The sequence below is a fragment of the Phasianus colchicus genome, chromosome 32 (genome assembly GCF_987193195.1).
Source record: "Phasianus colchicus chromosome 32, bPhaCol1.hap1.1, whole genome shotgun sequence".
Taxonomy (NCBI): domain Eukaryota; kingdom Metazoa; phylum Chordata; class Aves; order Galliformes; family Phasianidae; genus Phasianus; species Phasianus colchicus.
In genome coordinates this window covers 2649305-2666897 of record NC_143467.1, presented here as the reverse complement: position 1 = coordinate 2666897, position 17593 = coordinate 2649305, and the positions used below count along the sequence as shown (strand labels likewise).

The 17593-nt window shown below is 50.3% G+C and overlaps 1 protein-coding gene across 2 annotated transcripts in view; it reads right to left on the bottom strand.

Annotated features, from left to right (window-relative positions):
• FCGBP (Fc gamma binding protein) overlaps positions 1–17593 on the bottom strand; it is a 56894-nt gene that overhangs the window by 27724 nt on the left and 11577 nt on the right. For both annotated transcript variants that reach the window (XM_090128181.1, XM_090128182.1), the window contains exons 2-11: positions 16691–16744; positions 14018–15232; positions 12497–12837; positions 9820–10390; positions 8219–8817; positions 6146–6698; positions 4631–5196; positions 3078–3645; positions 1484–1683; positions 421–562 (exon numbers count right to left, since the gene is read on the bottom strand). In XM_090128181.1, coding sequence (XP_089984307.1) covers positions 421–562; positions 1484–1683; positions 3078–3645; positions 4631–5196; positions 6146–6698; positions 8219–8817; positions 9820–10390; positions 12497–12837; positions 14018–15232; positions 16691–16736 — 4801 coding nt within the window. In that variant the 5' untranslated portion in view covers positions 16737–16744. The remainder of the gene's footprint in view (positions 1–420; positions 563–1483; positions 1684–3077; positions 3646–4630; positions 5197–6145; positions 6699–8218; positions 8818–9819; positions 10391–12496; positions 12838–14017; positions 15233–16690; positions 16745–17593) is intronic.

Sequence of the window (17593 nt, the reverse complement as noted above, 5' to 3'; positions counted from 1 at the left end):
GGAATGGGGGAAGGATGGGGAGGGGAAAAGGATGGGAGGATGAGGGGGGGAGGGGGGGAAGATGTGCTGTTGAGGAGCGCAATCATCCATCACTGAGCCCAACCTTCCCATTTTCCAGCCATCTTTCCCCCAATTTCATGGGGAGAAACTTCCAAATGAGGCACATCCTCCTCCCCCTCCCCCCCCCCCAGGATCCCTCTCGTTCTTCAAGGAGGTGCAATTGAGGTTAAAATCAGACACAGCTTGCTACAAAATCCTCCCTCCACATTTCTGTGCTGAGATCTTCAGCCTCCACCTCCCTTTGCTATTGGGTTCTCACCTCTACACCAAGCACCCAATTCGCTCTCCCTTAAAACTACCCTTTTTCCCACCCCCCCCCCCCCTTTTTTTCCCTACTATTTTCCTCCCCCTACGCCTTACTTTGGTTGATGCAACGCAGGATCCCATCCTGGATTTCACAGGTTTCATCGTCGGTGCATTGGTGGCTGGTGCATTCCAAACCTTTGCCAGGGATGCAGGTGCAACGCTGCTGGCAGTTCTCCTTCAGGACCAACTCGTGGGGCTGCAGGACAAGAGAGTGTGAAGTGTGGTGATAAAGAGTGCAAAGGTGTGCACAGATTCACAAAAAATACGGAAGGGGAATGCAGGGGCCGTTATCCTTAATTCAGCTCTTATTAAATAAGCAAGTTTTCCTCTGTGGAAGGAAAAGGAAAGGGGGGAAGGGGAGAGGGGGAAGCAAAGGGGGAAGGGAGAGGGGAAGCAAAGGGGGAAGGGGAGAGGGGGAAGCAAAGGGGGAAGGGGAGAGGAAAGCAAAGGGGGGAAGGGAGAGGGGGAAGCAAAGGGGGAAGGGGAGAGGGAAAAGCAAAGGGGGAAGGGGAGAGGGGGAAGCAAAGGGGGAAGGGGAGAGGGGAAGCAAAGGGGGAAGGGAGAAGGGGAAGCAAAGGGGGGAAGGGAGAAGGGGAAGCAAAGGGGGGAAGGGGAGAGGGGGAAGCAAAGGGGGGAAGGGAGAGGGGGAAGCAAAGGGGGAAGGGGAGAGGAAAGCAAAGGGGGAAGGGAGAGGGGGAAGCAAAGGGGGAAGGGGAGAGGGGGAAGCAAAGGGGGAAGGGAGAGGGGGAATCAAAGGGGGAAGGGGAGAGGAAAGCAAAGGGGGGAAGGGAGAGGGGGAAGCAAAGGGGGGAAGGGGAGAGGGGGAAGCAAAGGGGGAAGGGGAGAGGGGGAAGCAAAGGGGGGAATGGAGAGGGGGAAGCAAAGGGGGGAAGGGAGAGGGGAAGCAAAGGGGGGAAGTGAGAGGGGGAAGCAAAGGGGGGAAGGGAGAGGGGGAAGCAAAGGGGGAAGGGGAGAGGAAAGCAAAGGGGGGAAGGGGAGACGGGGAAGCAAAGGGGGAAGGGGAGAGAAGTCCTTGTTTTCATGGTGCAGCTCTGAATGAGGGCAGAAAGCAACCAGCAAAACCCAAAAACCTTCCCCAAAATCGAGACGTGGGTACCTTGTAATAAATCCCATCCTCAAAGCACCCGCATTTCTCCTTGGGGATGCAGCCCTCCCCATCAAAGACAAAGCCTTCATTGCAGCTGCAGCCTTCAGCGCAGGTCTGGGGGCAGTTAGAGGCACCCAAAAGCCCCGCACAGGTGTTGGTGCAGAGGTTGGAACACAAGGAGTAGGTGCTGTTTGCTGGGCAGTGTGAGGCTGGAAGGAAAAAAAATGAATGTCTCAGGACTCAACGATGGGCAGACCAGATTTTCAACTCGAGGATGATGAAAATCCACTCTCTTTGGCACTTGGGTTGGCTTCTCCCATTCGTCCCCAAGAAGAACAAAAAACTGCTCCATTGGTGTTTGCATCTCCCCGTTCCCATTTGTCCCCATACGGAAAGAAAATGCACCCTCTTGGGTTGGCTGTTCCCATTTGTCCCCAAAAAGGAGGGAAAGTTGACCCCACTGGTGTTTGCATTGCCCTCAAATGGAAGGAAAATCCACCCCGTTGGGTTGGCTGTTCCTATTTGTTCCCAAAAAGGAGGGAAAGTTGACCCCATTCGTGTTTGCATTTCTCTTTCCCATTTGTCCTCAAATGGAAGGAAATGGAAGGAAAATCCACTCTTTTGGGTTGGCTGTTCCCATTTGTTCCAAAAAAGAATGAAAGTTGACCCCATTCATGTTTGCATTGCCCTCAAATGGAAGGAAAATCCACCCCGTTGGGTTGGCTGTTCCCATTTGTCCCCGAAAAGGAGTGAAAGTTGACCCCATTCATGTTTGCATTGCGCTCATATGGAAGGAAAATCCACCCTGTTGGGTTGGCTGTTCCCGTTTGTTCCTAAAAAGGTGGGAAAGTTGATCCCATTGGTGTTTGCATTGCCCTCAAATGGAAGGAAAATCCACCCTGTTGGGTTGGCTGTTCCCATTTGTCCCGAAAAAGGAGGCAAAGTTGACCCCATTCATGTTTGCATTTCCCTTTCCCATTTGTCCCCATACGAAGGGAAAATCCACCCTCTTGGTTGGCTGTTCCCATTTGTCCCCAGAAAGGAATGAAAGTTGACCCCATTGGTGTTTGCATTGCCCTTTCCCATTTGTCCCCATACGGAAGGAAAATCCACCCCGTTGGGTTGGCTGTTCCCATTTGTCCCCAAAAAGGAGTGAAAGTTGACCCCATTCATGTTTGCATTTCTCTTTCCCATTTGTCCTCAAATGGAAGGAAATGGAAGGAAAATCCACTCTTTTGGGTTGGCTGTTCCCATTTGTCCCCAAAAAGGAGGGAAAGTTGACCCCATTGGTGTTTGCACTGCCCTCAAATGGAAGGAAAATCCACCCTATTGGGTTGGCTGTTCCCATTTGTCCCCAGAAAGAAATGAAAGTTGACCCCATTTGTGTTTGCATTGCCCTCAAATGGAAGGAAAATCCACCCCGTTGGGTTGGCTGTTCCCATTTGTCCCCAAAAAAGGATGATCCCATTCATGTTTGCGTTGCCCTTTCCCATTTGCTTCACCCCACACACGGAGGATGCCTCAACCGCTCGTATTTCCCACTTCACCCCCAGGGGATGTCCCCAGGGAAGACACATCCCCACTTCTTTCACCCCCAGCTTACGGCAGAAGGATGGTTTCCTCCAAGCCTCAATGTTGACACCGGCAGCTTGGCAAGAGGACGCGTAGCTCTGGATGCTCCGACACAGGACGTTGGTTTTCCCTTTGGTAAGGCAGAGGTCTCGGGTGCAGGCATCCAAATACAAGGCTGGGTTGAGGATGCTGAAGCAGGAGGAGAAGGGGCCGTTGGGATCCGTGAGGATGCCACAGTAGTTGGGTTTTTGGAAGATCTTCTTCTTTTCTTCCGTGCAAACGGGGCAGTCGTCTTCGGAACATTTCTCCTGGCATGCCACGTTGGGTATTTTCCACGCAGAACCAAAAGAGGTGGCATTGGGAGCCGGGTGGCCATCGGGGAAGAGGAAATCATCCTCGCTTTTGTCGTTGTTGTTGCCACAGAGCCCACACAGGTGGCCCTCATAGCCCTGTGGGGCTGTGACCGTGATGTAGTGGTAGAGGTCATAGCGTACAATGAGGCCAAAGTCGGTCTGAAGGTGAATGCCCACCCCGTGTGGGTGCACCTGGACCTTCCCCTGGTTCAGGATGGCTGGGAGGCGGTGGGAGATGGAGTTCACCTGGGATAGAGGGAGAGAAATCTACGGTCAGCCTTAGGGAATGGAGGTGGGAGAGGAAAATGTTGGAGGAGACACCTTCCAACCACAGTTTTGATGAAGTGGGAGAGGAAATTCGGGTTAACATGGCACTTTCTTGGAGTTATGAGCTAAAGATGTTGGGAGAGACGCTTCCCAACCAAGATTTTGATGGATGAATGGGCTCCCAGTTTGCAGGTGGAGGAGGAAATGGGTGAGAACGTGGCTCTCTTGGAGATATACGCAAAAAATGTTGAAGGAGACACCTTCCAACCACAGTTTTGGTGAATTGAGGGCTCCCACTTTGCAAGTGGAGGGGGAAATTCGGGTTAACATGGCACTTTCTTGGAGTTATGAGCTAAAGATGTTGGGAGAGACACTTCCCAACCAAGACTCTGATGAATAAATGGCTCCCAGTTTGCAACTGGAGGAGGAAATGGGGGAGAACGTGGCTTTCTCTTGCAGGGGAATGCAAAAAATGTTGAAGGAAACACCTCCCAACCACATTTTTGGCCAACTGAAGGCTCCCACTTTGCAGGTAGAAGGGGAAATAGGGATAAAAAAGGATTTGCCTCGGAGATATATGCAAAAAATGTTGGGAGAGACACCTTCCAACCAAATTTTTTTGTTGGATGGATGGCTCCCAGTCTGCAACTGGAGAGGAAATGGGAACGAACACGGCTTTGTCTTGGAAATAGGAGTGAGGTCTTTGCTCCATCAATTAGAACCACAGTTTTTAGATCACGTTTGCACCCAAAAAGAGGTGAATCCCCCCATCTGGCTCTAGAGGGGACCATTCTCCTTCGTGCCAAAGTCAAGATGATCCCAAAATCTATGACCCCATAGACTTTGACATCAACCAGAAAAAGGTTGAACACGAAGCACAGCCGTATGGGGACGTGCTCCCTCTTCCCTGATGACAAAGCTGAGGTTGTGTCACCAATTTTGCCACCACCAGGTGCCACCTTACCATGACCGTCCCCGCTTTCCCTCGCTCCAGCGTCAAGGTGAGCCCGTAGACTTCGACAGTCACCTCTTCAATGCCAGAAACCTTCCTTTTCTGCCTGGAATCTTTCTTAATTTTCACTACAAAATGTTCGGCGTTGTCGTTGTCAGTGCAGCTTTCGGCCAGGATGTAGGAACAAGCACCTGGGATGTCAAAAGCTGTGCCATCAAAGGATAAATAGCTGCGGTCACCGGTGACCACGCAGCTGGTCGTTGAGCACTGCCCATCTTGGCACGTCTTTTCTACGTCAGGGATTTCTTTGCAGACCACCACGCCTCCAGCTTGGCACTCGCACTCCTCCAGCTCGTTGGGGCGGAAGGTTTCTTCCACCTTGTAGTAGAAACCGTGATGGAGGCAACCACAGCGGGCCATGGGGACGCATTCGTCACCGCTGAACACGAAGCCCTCGTCGCACACGCAGCCCTCCCTGCACCTCTCAGTGCAACGCAGTGGGGCAAAGATGCTGCTGCAGGTTCGGCTGCAATCCAGAGAGCACAGCTCATAGTGGCTGTGGGCCGGGCAGAAAATCCCTGCGTGGGGTGATGAGGTCGTTAGCAACGATAGGAGTCGGCACTGGGAACAGCTGTGCCCCAAATGAGCACTCAGTTCACATTGATTTATTTATTTTTTCCCCTCCCCTTCCCAATTGGAGATAGTTCCCTCTCTCCAAATGTAGGTTTTCCAGACATATGAGATAATTTTTCCCCAAAACGGCGACGTTTCCCCCCAAAAAATTGAGGCTATCTTTCCAAAAATGTAGATTATTTCCCCCTCGGCGTGGATATTTCTCCCTCCAATCCAGAGTCTTTCTCCCTCCAGTGTCTCTCTCCCCAAATCCAGACTTATTCCCCAGAAATGTCAGCATTTTTACTAAATTTAGATAATTCCCCCCCAAAACGTAGATTTCTTTCTTTTGCCCCCCACCCCCAAATACAGTTTTCTTTCTCTCTAAACGTAGTTGGTATTTTTTCCCCCAACATAGCTTTTTCTCTCCCCAAATGTAGATTCTCCACCCCTCCTCCCCCCCCAAAAAAAATGTAGGACTTTTTTTCCTCTGCTAAATGCAGATTTTCCCCCTACCACCCCAAAATCACCTCTTTCCCCCCCATTACCCTCAGGGCCAAATGAGAACGTTCCCTCAAATCACCACTACCACTCCAACGCTGTATTCCCAATCAGCTTCCAGTTTCCCCTGATCCAGACATTTCGGGTCCACTTGATGCGATTTGACCCCTAAGCAGGCAATTATCTTCTGTTCTCAACTGACCCGATGCAAATTATTTTGTGTTTAGCAGGACTAAACCCGATGTGTGTTGGCCGTAAATGGGAACAACGGGATTTTGTGGTGGGATAAAGCATTGGGTGAGCCCGCTCCCACCCCTGGTTCATCCCAAGATGGGTTTATCTCAAGATCGGGGCTCCTTGGGGGCTCACAACCTTCAGTAAGTGAAAGAAAATCCCAAAATTGATCTGACTTACTGCAGAAATCATTTGTCCTCCACTCCTCGATGGTCACTCCAGCTTCTTGGCAGAGGTCAACGTAGTGCGCAATGTGTTGGCACAACACCTCCTCCCTCTCTGGATACAGACACAAATCATTCTTGCAATTTTGGACATATTTGGAAGGATCCACCGTAGCGTGACACCCTCTGAAGGGTCCATCTATCCTCGAAATGATCTCACAACGATTTTCCTGCCCAAAGGTAGTCATTGAGTTGAGACATTCCTTCCTGGATAGTTCTGTGCAACCTGGGGTGTCGGCCACCTTCCAGCTCTGCCCAAAGGTGTTGAGGTTGGACGTCAGACGGCCGTTCTTCAGCATCATCTCATCCCTCTTGTCCCCGTTGAAGTTCCCACAGAGCCCACAAAGGGTGTCCTCATAAGTGGAGGGCACCGACACGCCGACGTCGCCGTGCCAATCGTAGGTGATGGTGAGGCCGAAATCGGTCTCTATCACTACGTCCCTTCCACCTTTGTAGATCAGGATTTTCCTGTTGTGGGAGTAGGGGAGGTTGACAGATCGGTCGTTGACCTGAGTGCAAAAGTTTCAAAAAAAAAAAGAAAAAAAAAGAAAAAAAAAAAAGTTTGGGATCAAAATAGGAAAATGGATCGTTTGTCGTTTGGGTGAAATGTGAAATTTGGATCTAAAGTGGTCAAATCTCGACCGAAAGCATCCAAGTGATTTAGGTGATGCTCTCCAGATTGGATCATCTGCCTCAAGGAGACGTCCACCAGCTTTGAGATGATGGGTGGTATCCAAATTTGGAATTAAACGCCCAAAATTGGACTTAACCATCCAAATTTTGATGTTTTTTAAAAAAAAAGTCATGATTTTTTGGGGTGATATTCAGCCATTTCCAAATAGAGGGTGAAAAATAAAAGAGGAAAAATAAATATGAGGTTGGGTTGAGGAGATGGAAGCTGAGAACATGGAAATTGGAGGGGTGGGGAAGGAGAAATTGGGGTGAACTCACGAGGTTGGGTTGAGGAGATGGAAGCGGAGAACATGGAAATTTGAAGGGTGGGGAAGGAGAAATTGGGGTGAACTCATGAGGTTGGGTCGAAGAGATGGAAATGGAGAACACAGAAATTTGAAGGGTGGGGAAGGAGAAATTGGGGTGAACTCATGAGGTTGGGTCGAAGAGATAGAAGCGGAGAACACAGAAATTGGAGGGGTGGGGAAGGAGAAACTGGGGTGAACTCAGGAGGTTGGGTTGAGGAGATGGAAATGGAGAACACAGAAATTTGAAGGGTGGGGAAGGAGAAATTGGGGTGAACTCAGGAGGTTGGGTTGAGGAGATGGAAATGGAGAACACAGAAATTTGAAGGGTGGGGAAGGAGAAATTGGGGTGAACTCATGAGGTTGTGTTGAGGAGATGGAAGCGGAAAACACAGAAATTGGAGGGGTGGGGAAGGAGAAGTTGGGGTGAACTCATGAGGTTGTGTTGAGGGGATGGAAGCGGAGAACATGGAAATTTGAAGGGTGGGGAAGGAGAAATTGGGGTGAACTCAGGAGGTTGGGTTGAGGAGATGGAAGCGGAAAACACAGAAACTGGAGGGGTGGGGAAGGAGAAGATGGGGTGAACTCAGGAGGTTGGGTTGAGGGGATGGAAGTGGAGAACATGGAAATTTGAAGGGTGGGGAAGGAAAAATTGGGGTGAACTCATGAGGTTGTGTTGAGGAGATGGAAATGGAGAACACGGACATTGGAGGGGTGGGGAAGGAGAAATTGGGGTGAACTCAGGAGGTTGGGTTGAGGGGATGGAAGCGGAGAACACAGAAATTGGAGGGGTGGGGAAGGAGAAATTGGGGTGAACTCACGAGGTTGGGTGGAGGAGATGGAAGCAGAGAACACAAAAATTGGGGGGGTGGGGAAGGAGAAATTGGGGTGAACTCAGGAGGTTGGGTTGAGGGGATGGAAGTGGAGAACATGGAAATTTGAAGGGTGGGGAAGGAGAAATTGGGGTGAACTCATGAGGTTGGGTTGAGGAGATGGAAGCGGAGAACACAGAAACTGGAGGGGTGGGGAAGGAGAAATTGGGGTGAACTCACAGTGATTTTATTGGGGTCCTTCTGGCTGATGGTGATGCTCTTCCCGTAGACTTTGACCCTGACGAGCGTGATGAAGGATGGAGATCCGCCATCCTTGAGGCCATTCTGCACCAACACCTGGAAGTCCACCAGCCCTCCGCTCTTCTTGCACAACCCAACCAACTGATAAAGGCACGTGCCCTGGAAGGTGAACCATTCACCGTCGAAGCTCTTGTAGTGCGTGCTGCCCACCGCCGTGCAGACCCCATAACTCGTCGGGTAGCACCCCCTGATGCCATCCTTCACCCCACACTCCTCCTTGGCTCTGCAGCTGGCTCGATAACACACCGCCTTCCTCCTCTCTTTGCAGATGCAACGTTCGGTGCAACCATCGTCGCCCCAAAATTCCTCCCCGAGGCCGTAGAGGCGATCTCCAAAAACGCATCCGCACTCAGATTTGGGGATGCACTTCCCAGCATCCAACACGAAGCCCTCCGTGCACCTGCAGCCCTCCACGCAGGACGAAGAGGTGCAATCAGATGGGACAGCTTCGTCGTTGCAGGTTGTGGGGCAGGCGGACCCACACGACGTGTGGTTGCTGTTGGCCGGGCAGGAAGGAACTGTGGAATTAAATAGGATATCAGGGGTAGAAATGGGGTCTTGGTTCACTTTTTTTTGGGGGGGAAGGGGGGTAAAAAAGCGTGATGAGAGCATCCGTGTGGGATTTTGGTGGTGTTGGTGGGGATTTGGGAGAACTTGTGGGCATCCTGCACTTGGCTGATGGATTTCTTGAAATTCTTTATGGATATCTGCACTTCCCACGTTAATTTTTGGTGGCATCCATGGGTATCTTGCACTTTTTGAGTGGATGCTTGGAATTTCCCATGGATATTCTGCACTTTTCCCATGGATATTTAGAATATCCTGTGGACGCCCTGCAACTTTCCCATGGATTTGGGGAATATTTCCACGGACATCCTGCACTTTTACCAGGGACATTTGGAATTTTCCGTGGATGTTCTGCAATTTTTCCTCAGATATTTTACGAAATCCATGGACGTTCAACCCTTTTTGCGTTGGATTTTTGGAATTTTCCATGGATATTCTACATCTTTCCCATGGATATTTGGAATTTCCTAAGGACATCCTGTATTTTTCCCATTAATTGTGGGTATTATCCATGGACGTCCTGCACTTTCTTCAAGGATTTTCTTGTTATATCAACTTCTGGTAGCAGCCAACTTTTGGTAGCATGTTGCATGGAATTTTCAGTTACATCCATGGATGAGTGTCTACGGACTTCCCTGATTTCCCAGATCAAAGACTTTCAGGATTCCTGCACTTCCTGCAGTCTACACAATGCTTTTAGACTTTCTTCTCCAATTTGCTTTTTCTATCCCTAAATTCTGCTTGCTTGGATCCCCCAGCTCAAGGCACAACTCAGTGCAACCTCATGCAAAACATCCCATTCCTACCTCACTCGGAAGACCAAAAAGCACCGGGGACAAACACCACCATTCACTTTATTCCCCTTTTACACCCCTTCTCTGCTCATTCCCACCTCGATCACACTTTACGGGACTCGAGGTGCCCCAAAACCAACGGGATTTTCTCCTACTCACAACAACGCGCCGACGTCCTCCAGTCTTCCACAACGATTCCCTCCTCCTGGCAGTTCTCCACGTAGGTATTCAGCGCTTGGCACAGAACAGTGTGGAGCCCTTCGTAGCTGCAGAGGTCAGAAATGCAGCTTTTTAGGTAGATATCTGTATGGACAGCATCATGACAGCCTTGGAATGGTCCCGGGTATTGGGTGAGCAAGCCGCAAAACGCCTCCGTGTTATATTTTGCTGTTTCTTTCCAAGAGCAACGCTTGCATTCACCGCTGCAGCTATCCAAGCAGATCCTGTGATCATCGAGAACCTTCCAGACTTGTCCCAGAACCACGGCGTTCTGCGCCAAGGTGCCATCAGGCAGCAGAGCATCGTCGTGGGGATCGCCGTTGCTATTCCCGCACATCCCGCACACCCTGCCCGAGTGAGCACTGGGGATCTTCACCATCAAGTGGCCGTCCCAGTTGTACAGAACCTTCAGCATGAAGTCGGTTTTGATCTGGACGAAGCTGCCCTTTTGTTGGAGGTGGAGTTTCCCTCCGGCGAGGGAGATGGGGAGGTGGGTGAGGTGGTTGTTCACCTGGAGGGGGAAAGAAAAAAAAAAAAAAAATAAGGGGAAAAAGGGGATGCGAGGCAACACAAAGATTGGGTTTGTTGCTTTTTTTTTTTGGAGTTTCTTCTTGCAAGAAACTTGGCAGAAAGGAAATAAAAGTAAAATAGCAATCAACCACCCAATTAGCCACCAAATCAGCCCAAAAAAATCCACTCAACCAACTATTAAATCAACCACCCAACCAAGCAGCCAATCATCCAAGAAAAAGAACAACTGATCACTCGAAGAAACACACAAACAACCACCCAACCATCCAACCAAACACCCAACCGGCCACCCAAAAAACCCACACAACCATCAAATCACCATCCAAGCATCCGATCACCCAAAGAAACACCCAACCAATCAGCAAACCACTGAATCACCCAATGAAACACCCGACCAACTGCCCAAAAAAACACCCAACCATCAAATCGACCATCCAATCATTCAGCTAATCATCCAAAGAAACACCCAACCACCCAATCATCCAAAGAAACAACCAACCACCCAATCATCCAAAGAAACACCCAACCAACTGCCCAAAAAAACACCCACCCACTCAACCATCAAATCGACCATCCAATCACCCAGCCAACCAACCAACCACCCAACCACTCAACCAAAGAAACACCCAACCAACCACTCACCCCCCCGAAAAAACACACACCTACCCACCAAATCATCCAAAAAAAAACCAAACCCCATACACTCACCCAAAGAAACACCCAAACAACCACCCAAACAACCACCTTAAAAAAAGAAAAAAACAAACCACCAAACCACCCACCCACCCAATTACCAAACCAATCACCCAATCATCCAAAAAAAAAAAAAAAAGAAAACCAACAAACTGTCCAACCAACAAGTCAACCACCTGATCATCCAGCCAATCATCCAAAAAAAATCATCCAACCACCCAACCAACCACCCAATCACCCAAAAAACCACCCCAACACCCATCAAATCAATCATCCAACCATCCAGCCAGCCAACCAATCACCCAGCCAACAAATCAACCACCCTATCATCCAGAAAATCATCCAAAAAAAATCATCCAACCACCCAACCAACCACCCAACCAACCACCCAAAAAAACACCCCAACACCCATCAAATCAATCATCCAATCATCCAGCCAACAAATCAACCACCCGATCATCCAGCCAATCATCCAAAAAAAAAATCATCCAACCACCCAACCAACCACCCAATCACCCGAAAAACCACCCCAACACCCATCAAATCAATCATCCAACCATCCAGCCAGCCAACCAATCACCCAGCCAACAAATCAACCACCCTATCATCCAGACAATCATCCAAAAAAAATCATCCAACCACCCAACCAACCACCCCATCATCCAAAAAAACCACCCCAACACCCATCAAATCAATCATCCAACCATCCAGCCAACAAGTCAACCACCCGATCATCCAGCCAATCACCCCCCAAAAAAATCATCCAACCACCCAACCAACCACCCAAAAAACCACCCCAACACCCATCAAATCAATCATCCAACCATCCATCCAGCCAACCAATCACCCAGCCAACAAATCAACCACCCTATCATCCAGAAAATCATCCAAAAAAAATCATCCAACCACCCAACCAACCACCCCATCACCCAAAAAAACCACCCCAACACCCATCAAATCAATCATCCAGCCAGCCAACCAATCACCAGCCAACAAGTGAACCACCCAATCATCCAGACAATCATCCAAAAAAAAAATCATCCGACCGCCCAACCACCCAACCGACCACCCTACCAACTACCAAATCAACCACCCAAACATCCAGCCAACCACCCACCCAACTCCCCAACAACCACAAAACCCATCTAACAAAACCCCAGAAAACCCCTTTCCCCCTCAGCTTCCCCTATCCTACATTCCCCTCCTCCTCTTCCACCAGAAACCCGACAAACCGCCTGCATCGGTGCCACCGAAAGAGCAAGAAGGACATCCCTGATGGGAGACTCCTCACCGAGACACAAGAAATGCCCACACAGCAGCACCACTGACACACACACACGGACACCTACACAACATTACTTCACATCTCTTGTGCATTTTCCTCCTCACGTACCCTCACGAATCCGTTCTCAGACCTGATCACGACAACCGTGATGTCGTAGGCTTGGACGGTCACAGCGTCGATGTAAGGGGATTTGGCATTGCCCCTCTGGCCATTTTTGACCTGGACGTTGAAGAAGGGCAGGTTGGCAGCTGGGTCGCAGGTCTTGCTCAAGGTGTAGGTGCACGTGCCCATGAAATCAAAGATTTTCCCATCGAAAGTTTTGTAGTGGGGCCCACCGATGATCAGACAGGTGGAAAAGGTCTCTTGGATGCACGTGGGTCCTCCTTCCACCATCTCACACCTCTCCTGCTCCTTGCAGGAGATGTCAGAGCAGGAAAGCGTGGAGGAAGCTGGTGAGAAAGAAAATAAAGAGGGTGATGGGGAGCAAAACCACGAGGCTGCAATATGCCCTCGATGTTGGGAATGCAGATGGTATTCTTGGCTGAATTGGATGAAGAATTGGGTAAAAAAAAATAGATCCTTCCTTACTTCCCAGCACTGCTGGGGTGCTGGGTTCAGTTGTAGGAATCCCAGTGCAATGGGAAGAGTTCTGGGCTGAACCAACACACACCAACCCCATTCTCTGGTCCCACCAACCCCGTTCTGTGATCCTACACCCCAAAACCACGCCAACCCCATTCTGTCACCCCACCAACCTCATTCTCTGGTCTCACTGACCCACATCAACCCTATTCACAGAATCACAGAATCACAGAATCACAGAATCGTAGGGGTTGGAAGGGACCTCCAGAGATCATCGAGTCCAACCCCCCTGCCAAAGCAGGATCCCTACACCAGGTCGCACAGGTAGGCGTCCAGGCGGGTCTTGAATATCTCCAGAGAAGGAGACTCCACAACCTCCCTGGGCAGCCTGTTCCAGTGCTCTGTCACCTCACCTAAAGAAGTTCTTGCGCACATTGGTGCGGAACTTCCTATGCTCCAGCTTCTGGCCATTTCCCCTTGTCCTGTCTCCGCACACTGCTGAAAAGAGTCTGGCCTCGCCACTTTGCCCCCCACACCTTAGATATTGATAGACCTGGATCAGGTCCCCTCTCAGTCTTCTCTTCTCAAGGCTAAACAGACCCAGCTCACTTAGCCTTTCCTCATAGGGGAGATGCTCCAGGCCCTTCACCATCTTTGTGGCTCTCCGCTGGACTCTTTCCAAGAGATCCCTGTCTTTTTTGTACTGGGGAGCCCAGAACTGGACACAGTACTCCAGATTATATCTGTGATCCTACACCCCAAAACCCCATCATCCCCATCCTTTGACCCCACCAACCCCCATCCTGCGACCCTACACCCCCCAAAAACCCAAAAACCCCACCAACCCCATCCTTCGACCCCACCAACCCACACCAACCCCATTCTATGACCCCACCAACCCCACCCTGTGACCCTACACCCCCCAAAAACCCCACCAACCCCATCCTGTGCCCCCCACCAACCCCAAACCCCACCAACCCCCCATCCCGCTTCGCAACCCAACACCCCAAACCCCCCCCCAACCCACCCCACTCCGACCCTACTTACGCGTGGCGCACAGACCAGCAAAACCATAACCCTCGTAATTCCGAAAGCCAAATCCCAACAGCCCAAAAGTCACGCGCTCGTGCTCAGAGCTCCAGCTGCCACTCGAACTTTTCAGGCTTTGCATGGACCAAGAGAATTCCGTGCCGGGGATTTCCTTCCATTCCCCATTTGTCACTTTCTGTTGAGTGACGGCGTTGGTGTCGGAATTCTTGGCTGTGAGGAGGACGTAGTTGTAGGCGTTCAACCCGGCGAAGCGATACGACGAGCAGTAGGATGAGACGGGTGGGATGGTAAGGAGGAAGGGATCTTGCCAAACAAAATATCCACTGGAGCCCGTGAAGAAGAAAACCACCTGAATCGCTACCGAAGAATTCACATAGAACGGAGAATTCGGCTTGATTTTGAAGACTCCGACTTCGCCGGCTTCCATTTGCTTTGTGGAAGCCGTGCTGCCCTCGTGGTAGGAGATGGAAGCAGCCTTGGCTGCCACGACGTAGAGGAGATCGTGGACTTTTTGCAAGGGGTTGGGGGGCACGACGTAGGCTTTCCCCCAGGCGCTGACAGGGAGGAGCTGCTCCACCACGTAGTCACAACCGCTGCGCACCTTCGTGCAAGTGTGACCGCTGAGGACGGCGACGGGTTTGTCTGATGTCACTTTGGTCCCCGAAAGGTCACCTTCGCTTTGGAGCTGCAAGCTTTGATACGGACTCAGAGGGATGGAAATGGTCGAGTCGGATCTGTAGGTCCTCCCTTGGAAATAAATCTTTCCTTTGACTTTGATGGAAACGCTCGATGGTTCCCTCCCGGCTATGACGGCGAATTCAGTCAAGCCCGTTTTGGCTGTATCGTCGGGTGTCACGACATAGTATTCGTTGCCCAGCATGGCGGTGGGAAGCACGGCGGTGGCACCGACGCTGTAGCTTTTGGAACTGGTGACGACGACGGAAATATCTTTGGTGGACGTGACCAAAAGATTCTTTTGGGAGATCCTCTTGTTGACCAATTCCAAGGAGCCGGGGATGGGGATGGAGGAAGTTTGGTGGTTTCTGAGGGTGGTGGTTTCGTGGAAGGTCCCGTCGGAGGCGGTCATGGTGACTTGGGTGGTGTCGGCGTAGGAGGTGAGGTGGAGGAGGAGGTCGGGGCGGACGGCTTCCTCGCTGTTCTGGAGGACGGCGACGAGGAATTCCTTGCCGCGGAACATGGCGGAGGTGAGGGCTGGGAGGGAAGGGGGGAGGGGTGAAATAAATTGTGGGGGGGGGGTGAGGAAAAAGAGGGGGAGGAAAAAGGAGGGGGGAAGGGGGGAGAGGAAAGGAGGGGGGAAAAAAGGGGATGAAAAAGGGGGGGGATGAAAAAGAGGAGGGGGGAAGGAAGGAAAGGGGGGAGGGAGGAAGGGGGGGGAAGAAGGAAGGAAAGGGGGGGAGGAAGGAAGGAAAGGGGGGGAGGAAGGAAAGGGGGGAGGAAGGAAGGAAAGGGGGGGAGGAAGGAAGGAAAGGGGGGGAGGAAGGAAAGGGGGGAGGAAGGAAGGAAAGGGGGGAGGAGGGAAAGGGGGGAGGAAGGAAGGAAGGGGGGGAGGAAGGAAGGAAAGGGGGGGAGGAAGGAAGGGGGGGAGGAAGGAAGGAAGGGGGGGAGGGAGGAAGGAAAGGGGGGGAGGAAGGAAAGGGGGGGGAGGAAGGAAAGGGGGGGGAGGAAGGAAAGGGGGGGGAGGAAGGAAGAGGGGGGAGAGAAGGGGGGGAGAGAAGGGGGGGGGAGAGAAGGGGGGGAGAGAAGGGGGGGAGAGAAGGGGGGGGAGAGAAGGGGGGAGAGAAAATGGGGGGGGAGAGAAAATGGGGGGGGATAAAAAGGGGGAGGGATAAAAAAGGGGGGGAGAAAAGGGGAAGGAGGATAGGTGGGGGGGGGAGGAATGGTGGGGGGGAATTGGGGAGTGGGACAGGAGGGGAAAAGCGAAGGGAGGGAAAGGGGGAAATGGGGGATGGGGGAGAAAAGGGGGAGAAGCAAAAAGGAGGAGGGTTGGGGGGGGAAATGGGGGGAGAAAAAAGTGAGGAAGAACAGGAGGGGAAAAAGGAGGGGAGAAAAATGGGGGGAAGAAAGGGGAGAAAAAGAATGGAGGGTAGGGGGGAGAAAAATGGAAGGATGGGGAAAAGGGGGGGGAAAAGGGGGGGGGAAAGGGGGTGAAAAAAGGGGGTGAAAAAGGGGGGGGAAAAGGGGGGGGGAAAGGGGAAACGGGGGGAGGGGAGAAAAAGAAAAAGGGGGGAGAGGAAGAAATGAAATAAATGAAAGAAAATAAAATAGATAAATAATCTATAATAATAATATAATATAATAATGATAATAATATAATATAATAATAATAATAATATAATATAATAATAATATGATAATAATATAATAATAATAAAAATCACGTGATGATGATGATGATTTTGGCTTAAAAACACCGAATTGGGTTTTTTTTCTGCTAAAAAAAAAATAAATATCATAGGGAAGAACGGGGTGGTTTTTTTTTTAAATCTTCTGGAGGGAACAAAAATGACCAAAAACGGAACAAAAATGACCAAAAACGGAACAAAAATGACCAAAAATGACATTTTGTTGCCGAAATACGGAAATTTTACCCCAAAATCTGCCCCTAATTCCCCCCCCCCCCATAAAACCAAATATTTTGGGGTCACTCACCACAGCTCAGGGCCAACCCCAATAGGATTCGCCACATTGCCCCCATCTCCAGCCCTACAAAAACAAAAAAAATAGTCAAAATTGGTTAAAAATGCACTTTTTAGAGGAAAAATAACCGTGGGTACCGATGAGGGGTGTCCTGAAGTCCCATTTTGGCTCGAATTCACCCCAAAATTCATCCCGTTATTCCCATCAATCCGACATCCCACTCCTCCCACAAAAAAGAAACATCCCATAATGTGCTCCCCTGTGGTTGAACCAAATCACGCAAATTTTGGGGCAAAAAAAAGGGGATTTTGTGCATAGGGAGTAACTTCTGGGTTCAGAATCCCAAATTTGGGGTTTAACATCCCATAATTTGAGGGGTTTCACCCCAAAACTTTGGGTCTTAGGATACCTTTTCTGTAAGGCTCAGCACCCCAAAATTTTGGGGTAAAACACCCTAAAATCCTCAGCATGGCACCCCATGTCTTTAGGTTTTCCGATCCCATATCTTTTGGGTTGAAAACACCAATTTTGGGGTTTAACATCCCATAATTCGGGAAGTTTCACCCCAAAGCTTTGGGTCTTTAGGATCCCCTTTCTGTAAGGCTCAGCACCCCAGAATTTTGGGGTAAAACACCCTAAAATCCTCTGCATGATGCTCCATACCTATAGGGTTTTATACCCTATATCTTTTGGGTTGAAAACACCAAATTTGGGGTTTAACATCCTATAATTTGAGGGATTTCACCCCAAAACTTCGGGTCTTTAGGATCCCATTTCTGTAAGGCTCAGCACACCAAAATTTTGGGGTAAAAAACCCTAAAATCCTCAGCATGGCTCCCCATATCTTTAGGGTTTCCGATCCCATATCTTTTGGGTTGAAAACACCAATTTTGGGGTTTAACATCCCATAATTTG